This window comes from Amblyomma maculatum, chromosome 6 (assembly GCF_055883805.1).
Source record: "Amblyomma maculatum isolate TAMU_Amacu chromosome 6, ASM5588380v1, whole genome shotgun sequence".
Taxonomy (NCBI): domain Eukaryota; kingdom Metazoa; phylum Arthropoda; class Arachnida; order Ixodida; family Ixodidae; genus Amblyomma; species Amblyomma maculatum.
This window is the reverse complement of record NC_139349.1, coordinates 137082292-137095967: the sequence shown is the minus strand read 5'-3', so window position 1 is coordinate 137095967 and position 13676 is coordinate 137082292. Positions and strand designations below refer to the sequence as shown.

The 13676-nt window shown below is 43.5% G+C and overlaps 1 protein-coding gene across 2 annotated transcripts in view; it reads left to right on the top strand.

The window, feature by feature from the left end:
• Positions 1 to 13676, top strand: part of LOC146186847 (uncharacterized) — a 77040-nt gene that overhangs the window by 18698 nt on the left and 44666 nt on the right. For both annotated transcript variants that reach the window (XM_084607471.1, XM_084607470.1), the window contains exons 9-10: positions 4138 to 4291; positions 12167 to 12254. In XM_084607471.1, coding sequence (XP_084463597.1) covers positions 4138 to 4291; positions 12167 to 12254 — 242 coding nt within the window. The remainder of the gene's footprint in view (positions 1 to 4137; positions 4292 to 12166; positions 12255 to 13676) is intronic.

Here is a 13676-nt window from a genome sequence, read left to right as displayed (position 1 = left end):
GTACTGCAAAAGTCTGTAATCTGGTCTGACGTGGCCATGCTCTACTAGCAACAATAGCAGCCTCAAACTCATTCAGTGCGAGAGCTGGCTTCTCGGCCAGTCTCCTTTTCTCTGCGAACAGCCACATGACGCTTATAGCGCGTGCAGCTTCTGCCTTTGTTGGGCCCAGATATTCCACACTTTCTGTGTCATCATCGTCGTCGCCACTGTCAGCCACAACTGAGGCAATGATGGCTTTGTCGGACATGTTTGACGAAGTGTCCACTTTGCTATCGATGCTCCTGAAATCAGAGAAGCACCTTCCCTCCAAGGACTTTGGTGAGCAGGCTCTCACAAGCTTGGTCTAGGGTGCCGGTGATGTCACCTGCGTCGTCTGCGTCGCTCGCTCACACATCACGGAAACCTGCGCACTTGAAACAGTTCTGCGTGGTTGCATACCCGACCTGCTGCCATGCATGTTCCAACATGTGAATCGCACCCTACAGGTCTATTGGGTACACTTTGTCGCATTCCAGTGCAAGCAGCATGCTGCACAGCAGATTCTTTCTGTAGAGCTGCTTAGCAGCTCTAATGATGCCTTGGTCCAAGGGCTATGCGATCGTTGCTGTGCTTGGTGGCAAAAACAACAGCTTCAGAGCCTTGAGGTCATTCACCGCGACGTGCATCTTCAGTCATTGAAGCATGCATACTCTTCAAAGAGCTTGCCAGTCATCCATTCCTTGGTGTTGTGTTGTTCCTATAAAGGACTCCTGATGGCAGTCGGGTGCCTTTGAAGCACGTTGCCTTGGTTGACTTGACAATGACGAGAAGCGGCAGTTTCTCACTTCCTGACATATATGGAAATGCGACCGAAATGCAGTCCTTTGCATGCTTGCCACTGGTGCACAGCCCTTCCTTGAACGCAAGCAGCAGCTTGAAAATAAGTGCAGTCTCATCCAATGTAAATATGTCATCAGGTACATAGTTTTTCAAAATTTGTCCCAGCTGGCCATTCCTCCAATCTTCTGCGCACCTTCAACGTCAGTTGCGGCATCTTCTCCAGCTATGGTCTTCATGCTGATGCCGTGCCTCGATTTGAATCTGTCTAACCAGCCATTGTTGCACACAAAGTTGGCACGTTTGAGCTGCGAGGCAAAAACCAGGAATTTTTGTTTGCTAACTGGTAAGTTTTTGACGGAGCAGTTTTCAGCCATCACACCAGCGCCTCCTCCACATCCGGAAATGTTGAGCCTCATACCCTACACCTCTTCGCAATCACGGCAGCACTGCTGAGCAGCTTTTCCCTGTTATTCCAAATGCCACTATTCTCTCACACGTGCCAACACAGATTTCTTTACTCCCCTCTCGATGGCACTGACAGCCTCCAACTTGTCATAATGCCGAGCACCTGGTGCTTATCTGTCCAAGCTTCGTCATGATGTGGACGGAGAACTTGCGATGCACTCCGCTCAAGGCCACCTCACTGCACGTGCGAAAGGAATCGAACCAGAGCTACCAAGGCCTGACTTATTGAGGTGCATGGGGTGGTCGCTCGAACTGGCCCAAAATAGGGCCCGCTAGGGGGTTAGGTGGGTGCGACTCCATGCTTAACTCCGGTAGCGCGCGTCGCTTGGACGCCACAGTTAGTTTACAGCCACATGGATTGGTGCGTCTGCCTGAAGATGGTGCTAGTTGTATTATCACCATCGCAGCTGCATTCGATTAACTTTGGCTCCGATTAGTCATTCGCCACATAGCTTGCCGTCATATCAGTCACATTTATGGAGGTTGGTCATATCGCTAGTCAAACAGTCTTTTGTGAGGCGGTACTACCGGCGTAAATTGTGCGACGAAAAGTGAAAATGGTACGTGCTAACCGATGCCTCTGTGGTACGCTGGTACGTTTTGTGCAGGCATTCTTCTGCAGGCATTGTGCAGGCAGACTACTTCTAAACTGAGACTAGTTTCTGGGTGGTGTCATTAATATATTTTTTTTTCTTCAACAAAACTTGCTTGCTACAGGAGTGTCTAGTATCAAATTGTAGAGGAGGAATTCCTCTTCACAGTTATATTAGTGAAAACATATTTATTGAATAAGTGATGAAAAAAAGAACTAAAAAATCTTTAGTTAAAAAAACACTATAAAACAAAAACATTTCAAAATATAAGTTTTTTACAACAGGGACCAATGCAACATTGCAGCAAATTCTAGCTTTCTGTGTACAGTATTTGCTGAGTTAGGAAAGAAAACAGTATTCGAGGTCGACCCCTGGCTGTTCTCTAGCGGAAAACACGACTCCCTGTGCTGCCAGCGGAAAGTAATACTACCCAAAAGACATTGTCACCCTGCAGATAACAGTTCTGAGCTTCAGAACAGTGATCTCTTCCAATCAGCGCGCAGAAAAAGCGTAAATTTTTGGGGAGCTAACGCGAAACTTATCTAGGCATGGCTGTCGACATTCCGGGTCGGTTTGACGTAGCTTCGCTCTCAGTGCTAAATGTTAAGAGCTGAATTCGTCTGCTGAGTCATCACTGCTGCTGTTCGCATCCAAAAATGAGGTTTTCGATTCATCAACTTCCGCAGAAACTGATCGCGCAGCAGGAGCGCGCAACGTCGACGCCATGATGCAAACGAGGAGTGCCGATCACCTGACTCCGGAGACCATCTGGACGGGCGCGGCACTGCGGAAAAATTAAAGCAAAAGCAAAGCTGAATGAAGGGTTCCTCTATTTCCCATTGGATGACGCCACTTTCAAGGAGCGCTTCGAAAGTGGGAAAATTCGAATTGAGAAACCATCAATACGTAGCGGGCTATCGATGGGAATAGGTGCGGACAGAAAAGCAGGTACATTTTAACGAGATTTCACTGTAAATGCTAATCTACACTTTTATGCAAGGAAAATCTCTCAGTTCTAAATGCCCTTGTACCTCATTCAGAAGTCAGGCAATTCGGATCTTGCGTTTTTCCGGATAATAAGTTTTTTCTCATATTATAAAAAACAACATATCAACGAGGTTTTACTGTATTTGATTTTGTCGGAGCTACAGCAAGGATAGAACCTGCTACGACAAGGGTGAGTTCGGAACTGATACGTTTATTCTTGCCACTCGTGCAGCATGCACTAGCATTGACTTCATTGGCTTCGATGGGTGTCATGCTGATCACTGTGCAAAGGGTACAGAACATGTCTTGAATGCGAAGTGAAGCCATCACATAGCGCTGAGCTGTCGGGGTGCAAACCGAGGACAGATCAGAGGATAGCTGCTACGTGACCTTCAGTTGTAGGTTGGCTCAGTTACCGTGTGTCTGGCAAGTGGTCTCGAGAATGCACGGCCATGGTGAAGTCAGGCATGGGCAGCAAGGCAGGCGGTTGACCATGAAATACCAGCGTGCGCACAGTTTTACGACAGAAGGGCTACAATGTCACCGCGACAGCTTGCTCTCATGGCGATTTGCTGGTGTGGAACAGCTTTGCCTATTGCATCATTTTGACAGAAACGAGTTTTTCTGTGCCATGCTATGCCAAGAGCAATAAATTGGCAGAAATTGGGCCAAGATTCATGAAAGGGCAGGCGAGCCCTATTTTCTTCCTCAGCATGTTATGGCTTCCTTGTGCCCAGAGAGTTTTATGAGAATATCAGAAATTTTAAATGATAATGCATAGCATTTGCAATTAATCTTCATTCGTACCACACCCAAACTGTTTTAACTACTCATCATCTTGTCGAAACATTTGAAAATCCAGAAATTTTGAAACAATCCTCACTCGCACTTCTGCGCACTGAATAGTGCATGCATGTTACTGTTAAGACTTCCATAAAAAACAATGCCAATCTGTTAACAACCATAGACAGCTGTGCGCTGCACATTCATGGGTCAAACCATGATGTGCTGTATCATGCTCAACGTTGTGTTATACAAGTGGCGATGAATGTGCTGGAAAACAAAAAGCACGTTCATGAAAACGGCCCTTGATAAGATAACGAGACAGGCAAAGCTTTTATGGGCACTCTGTAAATGTTTAGAAAGTGGTTCAAGCCTAAACAATTTCAAAAGGAATTTTAGTTTTAGTCAAACTGTAAATATTGCAAATTTTTTTGTGTGGGATCAAGGTAACGGGGTTCTGCACTGAAAATTCCCTTGTCCTTTTCGGCAGCTGACCTCGACGCTACTGGCAGTGGGAGAACCCTCCCTCGATCTTCAGGTGTCTCACATGTCAACCGACCACCTCATCACATTTGTTCAGGGCAATGCACAGGCCTCGAGAAAAGTTGTTCTCCCTGTCGTCAGAAAGTTTCTGAGCACCCTAGGTGAGCAGAAACTTGAACTTCTCCTCTCTGGAACATGAAAACATCTTGACATTGACAGTATTGCTTGCAACATTATATGTTGGTCAAACAAATCAGCTTTTCCGTGAATGTCAACTTTAGGTTAGTCAATGCTAAAGTTTACTGTGATGTAAACATGAAATGTGAGAGTTACTTATGAAAATAAGTGGCATGAATTCTTTGGTGTGGCCCGGAGTCATGTGCATATTTCTTTGCACATACATGCGTGCTCTCATTAAACATGTTGGTAGGCACAGATAGTGTCCATCTGTAGTGTCTGTGGTTTGTTCTGCACTATTGTAATGACAATGGTTTCTGGGTTAAGCTTAGGCAAATGCTCATCACCAAGAGTCATACTGCTGGAGTTATATCAGGCTTATCTGATTCATACTTTATTTCATAGTCTGCTGCTCCACAGCCTTTGATCCTACCATACACAGCGACGTGCTATGCGCCCTAGTCTGGTGACTTCTGACACTACATTGTCCATCACATACACAAGGGAGATCACAAAAAGACGTCCACGCCTTTGATGCGCACACTACGAACTAGCTGTTTATTTTTGGTATGAATAAAGAGAAGGAAACATTCCATGACAAGGAAAAGGAAGGGAACATAAGAAGAGGAAGAAAACTTTGAGAAAACATTTGGAGGAAAAATATTGAAGGAACAATAAAATGAAAACAATAATTAAACAATTGAAACAGGCACCTATCTTCTTCTCCTGTTGTCCAGACAAAGCATTAGCACTTCCTTTCTGCTGAGCGCTACTGACGGCGCACTCACTCACTCCTTCTCCAAACCCGAAATCATTTTAAAGGCACGCATAATTTTCGCAGGATATCGCGTGGCAGGATAAAGTTCCCTGGGGCCGACAATGCTTCACACGCATTCCTGTGCTCCCGTACCCTCTCAATGAGGCAGTGGCCAGTCTGTCCCACATACGCTTTCCCACACGCCAGAGGAATGTTGTACACCATTCTTTCTCAGCAGTTGACAAAGCGCTTCTTATGCAGCGCACCGCAGCCTTCCTTGGGCTCACTTTTCTTTTTCTTTTAGAGGTTATTTTTATGGTTTAGGGTTGTTGTTTTCTTGGGATTCACCCTGGACATCATACATCATTAATGCTCTATACAGGCATAGTATGTTAGTTTCATTCATTTTTTTTTAACCCATTCAACTTCTATTATATGTCCAGTGTATTGCATCTTCATGCAATGTATTTAACTACTCAAGGAAGTAAAATTAACTGAAAAGCTGCCCTGTATTGAAAGCACAGTTTCACCCAGCAGAACATCATACAGTAAAATCTTGGTTATACGAATCTGGTTGATACGAATTTCGGGATTATACAAATTCGCAAAATTCCCTGGCTGGAGTGCATTGTGTACATTGCGCAAAATTTCGGATGTTCTGAACTTACTCTCGCGCCACTACGGATGATACGAACACGCAAACTGCAACCATAACTTTGAGCCCGCACGTTGTTGACTCCGAGGTCGCCTGCCGCTCTATATGTACTCGTCACGGGCAGTTTGCAATGACTCGTGGTCCGCACCTCGCTGACGTCGCGATTGTCGAGCTCACGCCACGAAAAGGTTTTAGTGGCCCGTAGCCCACAAACCGCAGATGTCGCAACCTAAGCAGTTCGCGGCGGCATACGCGGCGGGCGCGCACGGACCACACATTGCTGGCTCTGTGATTGCGATCCACAAGCAGTTTATGGCGCCACGCAGCCTGCATGTCGCCATCTCCTTTCGTTCTGTATGAGCCGCAAGAAGTAGACCGAGGCGGGCAGACGGCATATCGCCGGCATCGCGATCGTTTTTCATGCCGCGAAGTTTGCAGCGGCGCGCGGCCGTGAGTACTAGTTAGCTGCACATGGGGCAAGCGCGCACGGTCCGCACATCGTAGACTTCGCGATTGCTAGTCGCGCTGTATGCATCGCGAGCAGTGTGCGGCTCCGCGCAACTGGCTTTGCCATCTATCGTGCTGTACGCGCTGCGAGAAGACCACGGAGGCATGCGGCCTGCACGTCGCCGATGTCGCGATCGCCTGACGCATTGTGTGCACCGCGAGTGGCGAGCTGTGACCACGCGACCGTAATAAACCTTCTCGGACGTAAACAAATCTTCGTGATTGCCTTTCCTATGCTTCTGCACACTTATTTTCTTTCGTTTTGATGATACAAACGTTCGGATGTTACGAATTTTTTTGCGACCCTGTGAGATTCGTATCACCGAGGTTCTATTACCTAAATATTGTATATTGCACAGTTACTCCAGTAATATGCGTTGTGGGGCTAGTTGGTTCATACTCAGATAGGTTTTATGCGCACAAAAAGACAAGGGAGACCTGTCCTGGCTCCGTCCTGTCTCCCTTGTCTTTTTGTGTCTTTTTGGGCGCATAAAACCTATCTGTGCACAGTTACAGACTGCTGCTTGCAGGTGGTGTTATTCAATTCTTCCTTCCTTCCTTTTTTTTGTGATGTATCAAAAGAGAGGGCAAGGATTTCTTCCTCTGTTCTGCAGTGCCATCCACAAGGCGTCCGACACTGTTATCGTCGGGGCCATTCTTCAATCAACAACCACCGCGTCGTTCGCTTGCTTCGTTCTGTGTTGTGCCGCTAGGAAGGCAGACCTTACCAAAAAGTGTGGCCCCAGCTGTAATTATCGCAAGCAGACGTATACTGGGGCAATATATCTCGCCAGCATGGCACCTGGCTAGGTTTAGAGCACGGTCTGGTCCATTGAACATGGCCGTAGCTGTGTCACTTATTGTGGCTTGGCAAGTGCATAAACGTTTAGCGGCTGTCCGCTGAAAAACTCGAACATGGACCTGTTGATACCTGTGGCGAAGCTTGTTCTCCACAAATTTTCGGCTAGCTTTTTGGAAGCTTCAAAGTGCTCAGTAATGCTGGCAAGTTGAATAGCATGATAATGAAGAAAGCGAGAGCGAAGATGCTGGCTTTTAGAACATTGATAGTTACTAATACTCATCTTTAAAGGAGATATGAAGATTTGTTAAGTTAATGCCTTTTTTACCACTGCAGTGAAAGCATGTGCTTCACATATTTCTGAACATGTGAAGGAAAATAAAGCTAAAGTCAACCTCTCACATGTCATGTTTTCATTTTTATAGTATAGAGCTCTTTTAAGCTTTAGAATTTCGTTTTCCTTATACCTGATGATAAATGTTATTTTTGTAATTGAAAGCTATGTTTGATACCATTGCTTTTGTTTTGTGGGGAAGAAAATTAAATAATAATTTGGCTCCCAGCATCTTATATTTCTGCATTTACTTATCTTGATGTCACGCAAGACAATATTGAAATTAACTGAAAGTTCTAATTATCAAATAGCTTCAAAATAAAACTGGTATATACCATTTGCATCACAGTAATATAATCCAGTCGATACATGTACGACCATTGTCTGCATATATAATGAAATCAAATTGAGAAAAACACTTTTCCCTTGTGCACACTACCGGGAATGCTGAAGAATTGCTCCAAAATTGTAAAGGCTTGCGCCACCCTTTTTGCAGTGCGACACAGTAGCAGTGGTGCCTCTTTACAAACGGCTCCATTGTTGTTTGAGGATGCTCTGCTGCACAGAGCATAGGCAAGGCATGGTCAGCACGCAAGTTCTTCATCCATAAAGAAGCATGTGGATGCAAGCAAAGCAAATATTTGTAGGCATAAAACAGCTTGACATCATCCCAAAATAAAATTAAAACCCCGCCGGGGTAGCGCAGAGGGTAGAGCGCTCGACTACTGTGCCCAAGAATATGGGATCGAATCTCGGCCTCGGCGGCCGCTTTTCGGTGGAAGCGCAAAGCAAGGCGCCCGTGTGCTGTGCGATGTCAGTGCACGTTGAAGAATCCCAGGTGGTCGAGATTTTCCGGAGCCCTCCACTACAGAGTCTCTCATAGCCATAGTCACTTTGGCACGCGAAACCACATAAAACAAAATAAAATTAAAAGACCAGTGAAGCACCACACACCATCCAAAATGGCGTGTCTGGTCTATGTTGTTAACAGCCACGGGACATCGTGAAGTAGTTAGTGAAAATGAAATTGAAACTATGTGACTGGGCTTTATTTTGGAGATAGGGAACTTGCGATCATCGTTATGTTTGCCATGGTGCGCAGGCATCACTGTTTCATTCAATTTGGGTTCAGGGAGGTCTGTTTCGGTGATGGCTAGTTGTGCGAGTTGTACCTTGATGCGACCTCCCCATCCAAACTAAGGTGTGAGATCACCCATGTTCAAATTAACGGTTGTCCAACACAAAATTTAGGCAGGCTTACCTTCGCATCGGCTGGGACCGTGCTCCTAATTCGAATTATCCAAAGTTCTAAATTAACTGGGGTCGTCATATGCATACATATATATCTAGCATACATAAACCTAACTTTCTTCTTGAAAATATAGTGAATGATCAGAGTTATAAAATTTAACATTGTAACACAGTCAAGTACAAAACAATCTCATAGCTTTTTCAGAGCATGTGCTGTGACTAGCAGTGATTTCATTGTTTCAGGCGAATTTTGCATATTCCAAATAACTTGCTTTTTTATGCCACATAGAAAGTGCACTAAACAGTATCTTGTGAAACTGTGAGGGTCTAGCATAACGGCAGTCATTTTCGTGCAGTCGGTTTTTTTTCCACGAGTAGAAACGTCACCCCCTATTTTCTTTTTTTTTTTTTGCAACTTCGAGCTAATGTGCAGGTGTTTCCATGTAAGATCAAACAAAGCACAGTCGGTCGACCTTTCATATTTATTTCAAAATTTTATATATTGTTGCCTGATGACTGGAAAGAAGAAATCTGCAATTGATTTCGCTGCCAAAATTTTTTTCAATGCACAGGGAATTAATAATGACGAGGTGGAGAGCCGCATTCATCTTCTTTAATGTTTTGGCCAACTTTGGTTATAAATTACCCAAAATATAATAAAATTATGTACCTGGACTATATAATGGGCATGTTTTCATTTGTATTCAGTTAATTTTCGCTTTTGTGTGTAGTGTAGAAAAGATTTTATAAAATTTCTCAAACTTGGCCCAGGAAAGGAAATTTTCCCTACTCTGCAGGCCTTTTTCTCGAAAATGGTTTATGGCAGAGCAGCAATAATTCCACGCTATGTTCTCAGTATACTTATCTATCAAACGGCTAAAGCTTATATTTATATCATGTTTCAATGCAGAGATACGATCCAGCTAATTTCAAGACAACAGTGAACAATGAAAATTTCTGAGGACAGTTAATTTTTTTTTTAAACTTTGTCCACCTGTTCTCCTCTACTTCAGCTTTAAAAATCATTAAAAACATATTGCGTAATTTTGTTGCACTAGTAATTACGGCCTCTTCAGTAAGGCCCTCGTGCAAGGCACAGCACGCAAAGCAGGACTGAAGATTCTATGACATTTGTGAATCGCCCACGATTTTTTAATTTTGGAATAATATTGTATCGGGGATACAATATTACTAAAGCGGATTAAAGATATATACGTTCAGAGACGGACAAGGAGCCAGGCAGTGAGTGCCCAGCTTTCGATACACTTCTTTCTCTTCACCTTCCACGCACGAGCGCCTCTTTGTCCTCATCGTTTTCCATCCGTAACATTATTGTATCTGATAATTTTTTGTCTCGACATTGCAAATTAGCTGTGAGAGAGACTGTAGTGAATGATTCGGAATCAGTTTTGTATACGTGGAGTTCCTAATGCACTGTGGCATGGGGCAGCACACAGATGTTTTTTGCAATTCACCTTCAGGATAACGTGGATTACACAAAAAGGCAATAAAGTTCAATGAGCAAGCAACATATACCAAATAACTTTAGTGAAATGTAAAAATTATGAAGGGCATAGATGACTGCCTCATTAAAACACAGTGTTTCTGGGCTGCAATCGTTTATTCGAGCGATTCGACAGCGCACATTGCCTTCATTCCTGTACACAGTTTCTTTCATGCAGTCCCAGCTATGGGTGCCGGCATTAAGTGTCAACAGCAATCGAACGCTCGGCAAAAGACGTAGCTCAGGCCGTCTGGCTGCCATCAGATCTGAGATAGATGCGCGCATCCGATTACCGATAGTTTGGCTTTTGTTTTTGATTTTGGCGTTTGACATCTTGCTTTGCCTCTGGATTGCTATGTTCATGCTTTCCACCGATTGGATCTGGTGCAGCGCAGTTCCTCGTGGCAGCAGCTGTCGACCATGCAGCTGTAGCGGGCGTTCAAAGCTCCCTGATAGTGCTCTGATCTTGCTTATCCTTCACTCCCATGTTATCAGCATCTGGTTATAGTGCGAATAATTGGCAGATTTAATAGCAAAGCTCCAGTGCACATGCGTTGCACAGATTATATAAATATGAGCTTTAGCCATTTGACAGATAGGTATGTTGAGAACATAGTACGGAATTATTGCTGCTCTCCCATAAACCTTTTTTGAGAAAAAGGCCTGCAAAATAGGTAAAATTTTGTTTCCTGGGCTGAGTTGGAGAAATTTATAAAAACATCTAAACTACCTTGAAAAGTGAAAATTAACTGAATACAAATAAAAACATGCATATATATAGTCGAACAACGTTCAGCTGCCTAAATTTATTATATTTTGTGTAATTCATAACCAAAGTTGTCAACTACTGTGTTTAAAGATGCAGGATCGAATCCCGGCCACGGCAGCCGCTGTGCGATGTCAGTGCACATTAAAGATCCGCAGGTGGTCAAAATTTCCAAAGCCCTCCACTATGGCATATCTGAAAACCTGAGCTGCTTTGGGACATTAAACCCCATAAACTAAACTAACCAAAGTTGGCCAAAACACCAAAGAAAATAAGCGCGGCACTCCACCTCTTCGTCATTATTAATTCCATGTGCCTTGAAAAACATTTTTGCAGCAAAACCAATTTCAGATCTCTTCATTCCAGTCATCAGGCAACAATATATAAAATTTTGAAATAAATATAAAGGGTCGACCAACCATGCTTTGTTAGATCTTACGTGGAAACAACCGTGCATTTTCGAATACTTTCGAAACAGAAGTATTTTCTACGACTTGTCTTGTATTTGCCTAAAAAGTTACATTTCGATGTCACTATTTCCATCAATTATAACGCTTTGTATGAAATTTTGCATAATTTTGTAAAAAATTAGCTGTTAGTATTTTGTAGTGGAACACAAACAAATTGTCTTCTTTAAAGGCTAACTTCAGGAGTTTTTTAACATAATTGATAATCAAATTGCTACCTTTAGAATCCCCTCTCCCAGGAGCAAAAAGCAGAATTTGAATTACCGAGAAGTACTTCTAAGGAACAAAAAGCAGAAAACTGAAACTGGGTTCCGACCAAACAATGACAACTCGACAGATCATTCCAAATAAATACTATCATGAAACCTATTGTATGTATGTTATTTAGCAAAATTTATGGCTGTCAATGACAGTTTGAGTCATCAATAATTTCCTGTACATTAATGATTCTGTTCAGAAGCTAACTAATCTGGAAGGGGCCTTCAATGTGGTGAGTATAACTAGCTCAGGGACCCAGTCTCATAGCATTTTACCGCAGAGAAGCTAAGCACCAGCCACGGAGAAGGCTTGTTCCTATTGTATCACTTGTAGTTACCCACTCACACTAGGGTTCAAACCCCACACCTTCCACGTGTCATGAATGCCGGGATGACAAGGTCACTACTACAGTCACGGAATAAGATGGAAGCAAAGCACTGCGATGCACTTTATCCATTTTCGTCATTTTTCTTCATTATTGGCACATAAACAAAAGAGCATGTTTTTTCTTTTTCTTGGTGTTGCTTTGATACAGTGTGTGGTTGTTTTTCCTCTATACAGATGATAACGTTTTGCCCAAGATGAATGACCATTGCCCCCAGACAAACGGATCTCTTGCTGTCAACAATCAGTCCTATGCTCCCACGGCGTAAGTGCAAGTCACGCTTGTGACTGCTTGTAAACTGTAGCTGCTTGTCGTTTGTGATGCTAAGGTGCCTTTGATTTGTAGTGTGCAATAACTCGTCCATAAATACCAGTCCCACAGAAATATTATGTCAAGACAGGTTAATACAATAAAACCCCTCCACGGTAAAATTGCTTGACCCGGAACTAATCTTTGTTGTATCAGTTCGTGGTGATAGCATGGCCCTAAAAATGCTGCCTTCCATGCCACTTTACTGTGGCAGGGTTTTGCTATATTAACTAGTCCTTACACTACTTTCCTGTGGGACTGCTTTCAAAAAATGCTCAGAAACCCCTTCCATCTCTTCTGTTATCTCTTTTTGTGATCGCAAGTTATGTTTTTGATTTTGTTTGCATCTGAATACAATGTGAGTTTGATCCTATTGCAAAAATGAACGGTTTTTGTGAACACTGCAACACATATCGTGTTCTCAGTGTCATGTATGAGGCAATATTGAGAAAAGGGCGCAGCACACTGAAGCGCGACAAAACCGCACACGCCGTGCCACCACACCGCCACTTCCTGCCATTGTTGCCTCATGCTCTGTGCTGCCTAGAGCCGCAAATGTTTGCCCCTTTTCTTCCTTTCCCTCCTTCCTGCTCCACATTTGCTGTCTCTTACTTTCTCAATGGAGTGTGCTGCCCCTTGTTTTCATGTTTGGAGCAAGCTTTATTTCTACTTTTTTTTTTTTTTTCACAGCTGTAAGGCCCTCGCCAAGCTGTTTTTTTCTCGTAGCTCATAAACCTGGTGGTTAAGCAATCTAAAAGAAAGAAGTGCCATATTAGCATTATTTTCTTGCCTCCAGAAAAAGAATTGGCCTTGCGGTCCTCAAGTTGCAACCTTGCCATGATGTTATTTCATGGGGGGCAGTATGTCACCGTGGCCAGATGCACTTTAATATAACCATTTCTTTGTTAAATATGTCTTTATATTATAAACCCAAAAATTGTACAGTTGTCTACGAAAGGCATGTTTAATGTAGCGGTGTTTAATAAAGTTGCAGCCACTGCAGTCAAGTAACTTTGCTTTTGCTTTTCTTCTCCATGCCATTTTCGAAGCAATTCTCTTCCTGTATGAGGTATGTGTTCTCTGTTTTAGGAAAGCAACTTTGCCTGAGGTGAGATGCAAGGTGCCCATGTACTGTTCGCTGTCAGTGCACATTAGATTTTCCCCAGATAATTGAAAGTATCTGGAGGCCTCCATTGCAGCATCCCTCATAGCCTGAGTTGGGACATTAAACCTCATAAGCAAAGTCAAACAAACCAGCCTCTTTAAGGAGCCACCCCTGTAATGAATGCTGCCAGTCTTACAACCGAGCGAGCTGAAATCAGTTGACTAAAATAATGGTTGTGCTGTTGGCCAGTCATGAAAAATACGAAGACGATG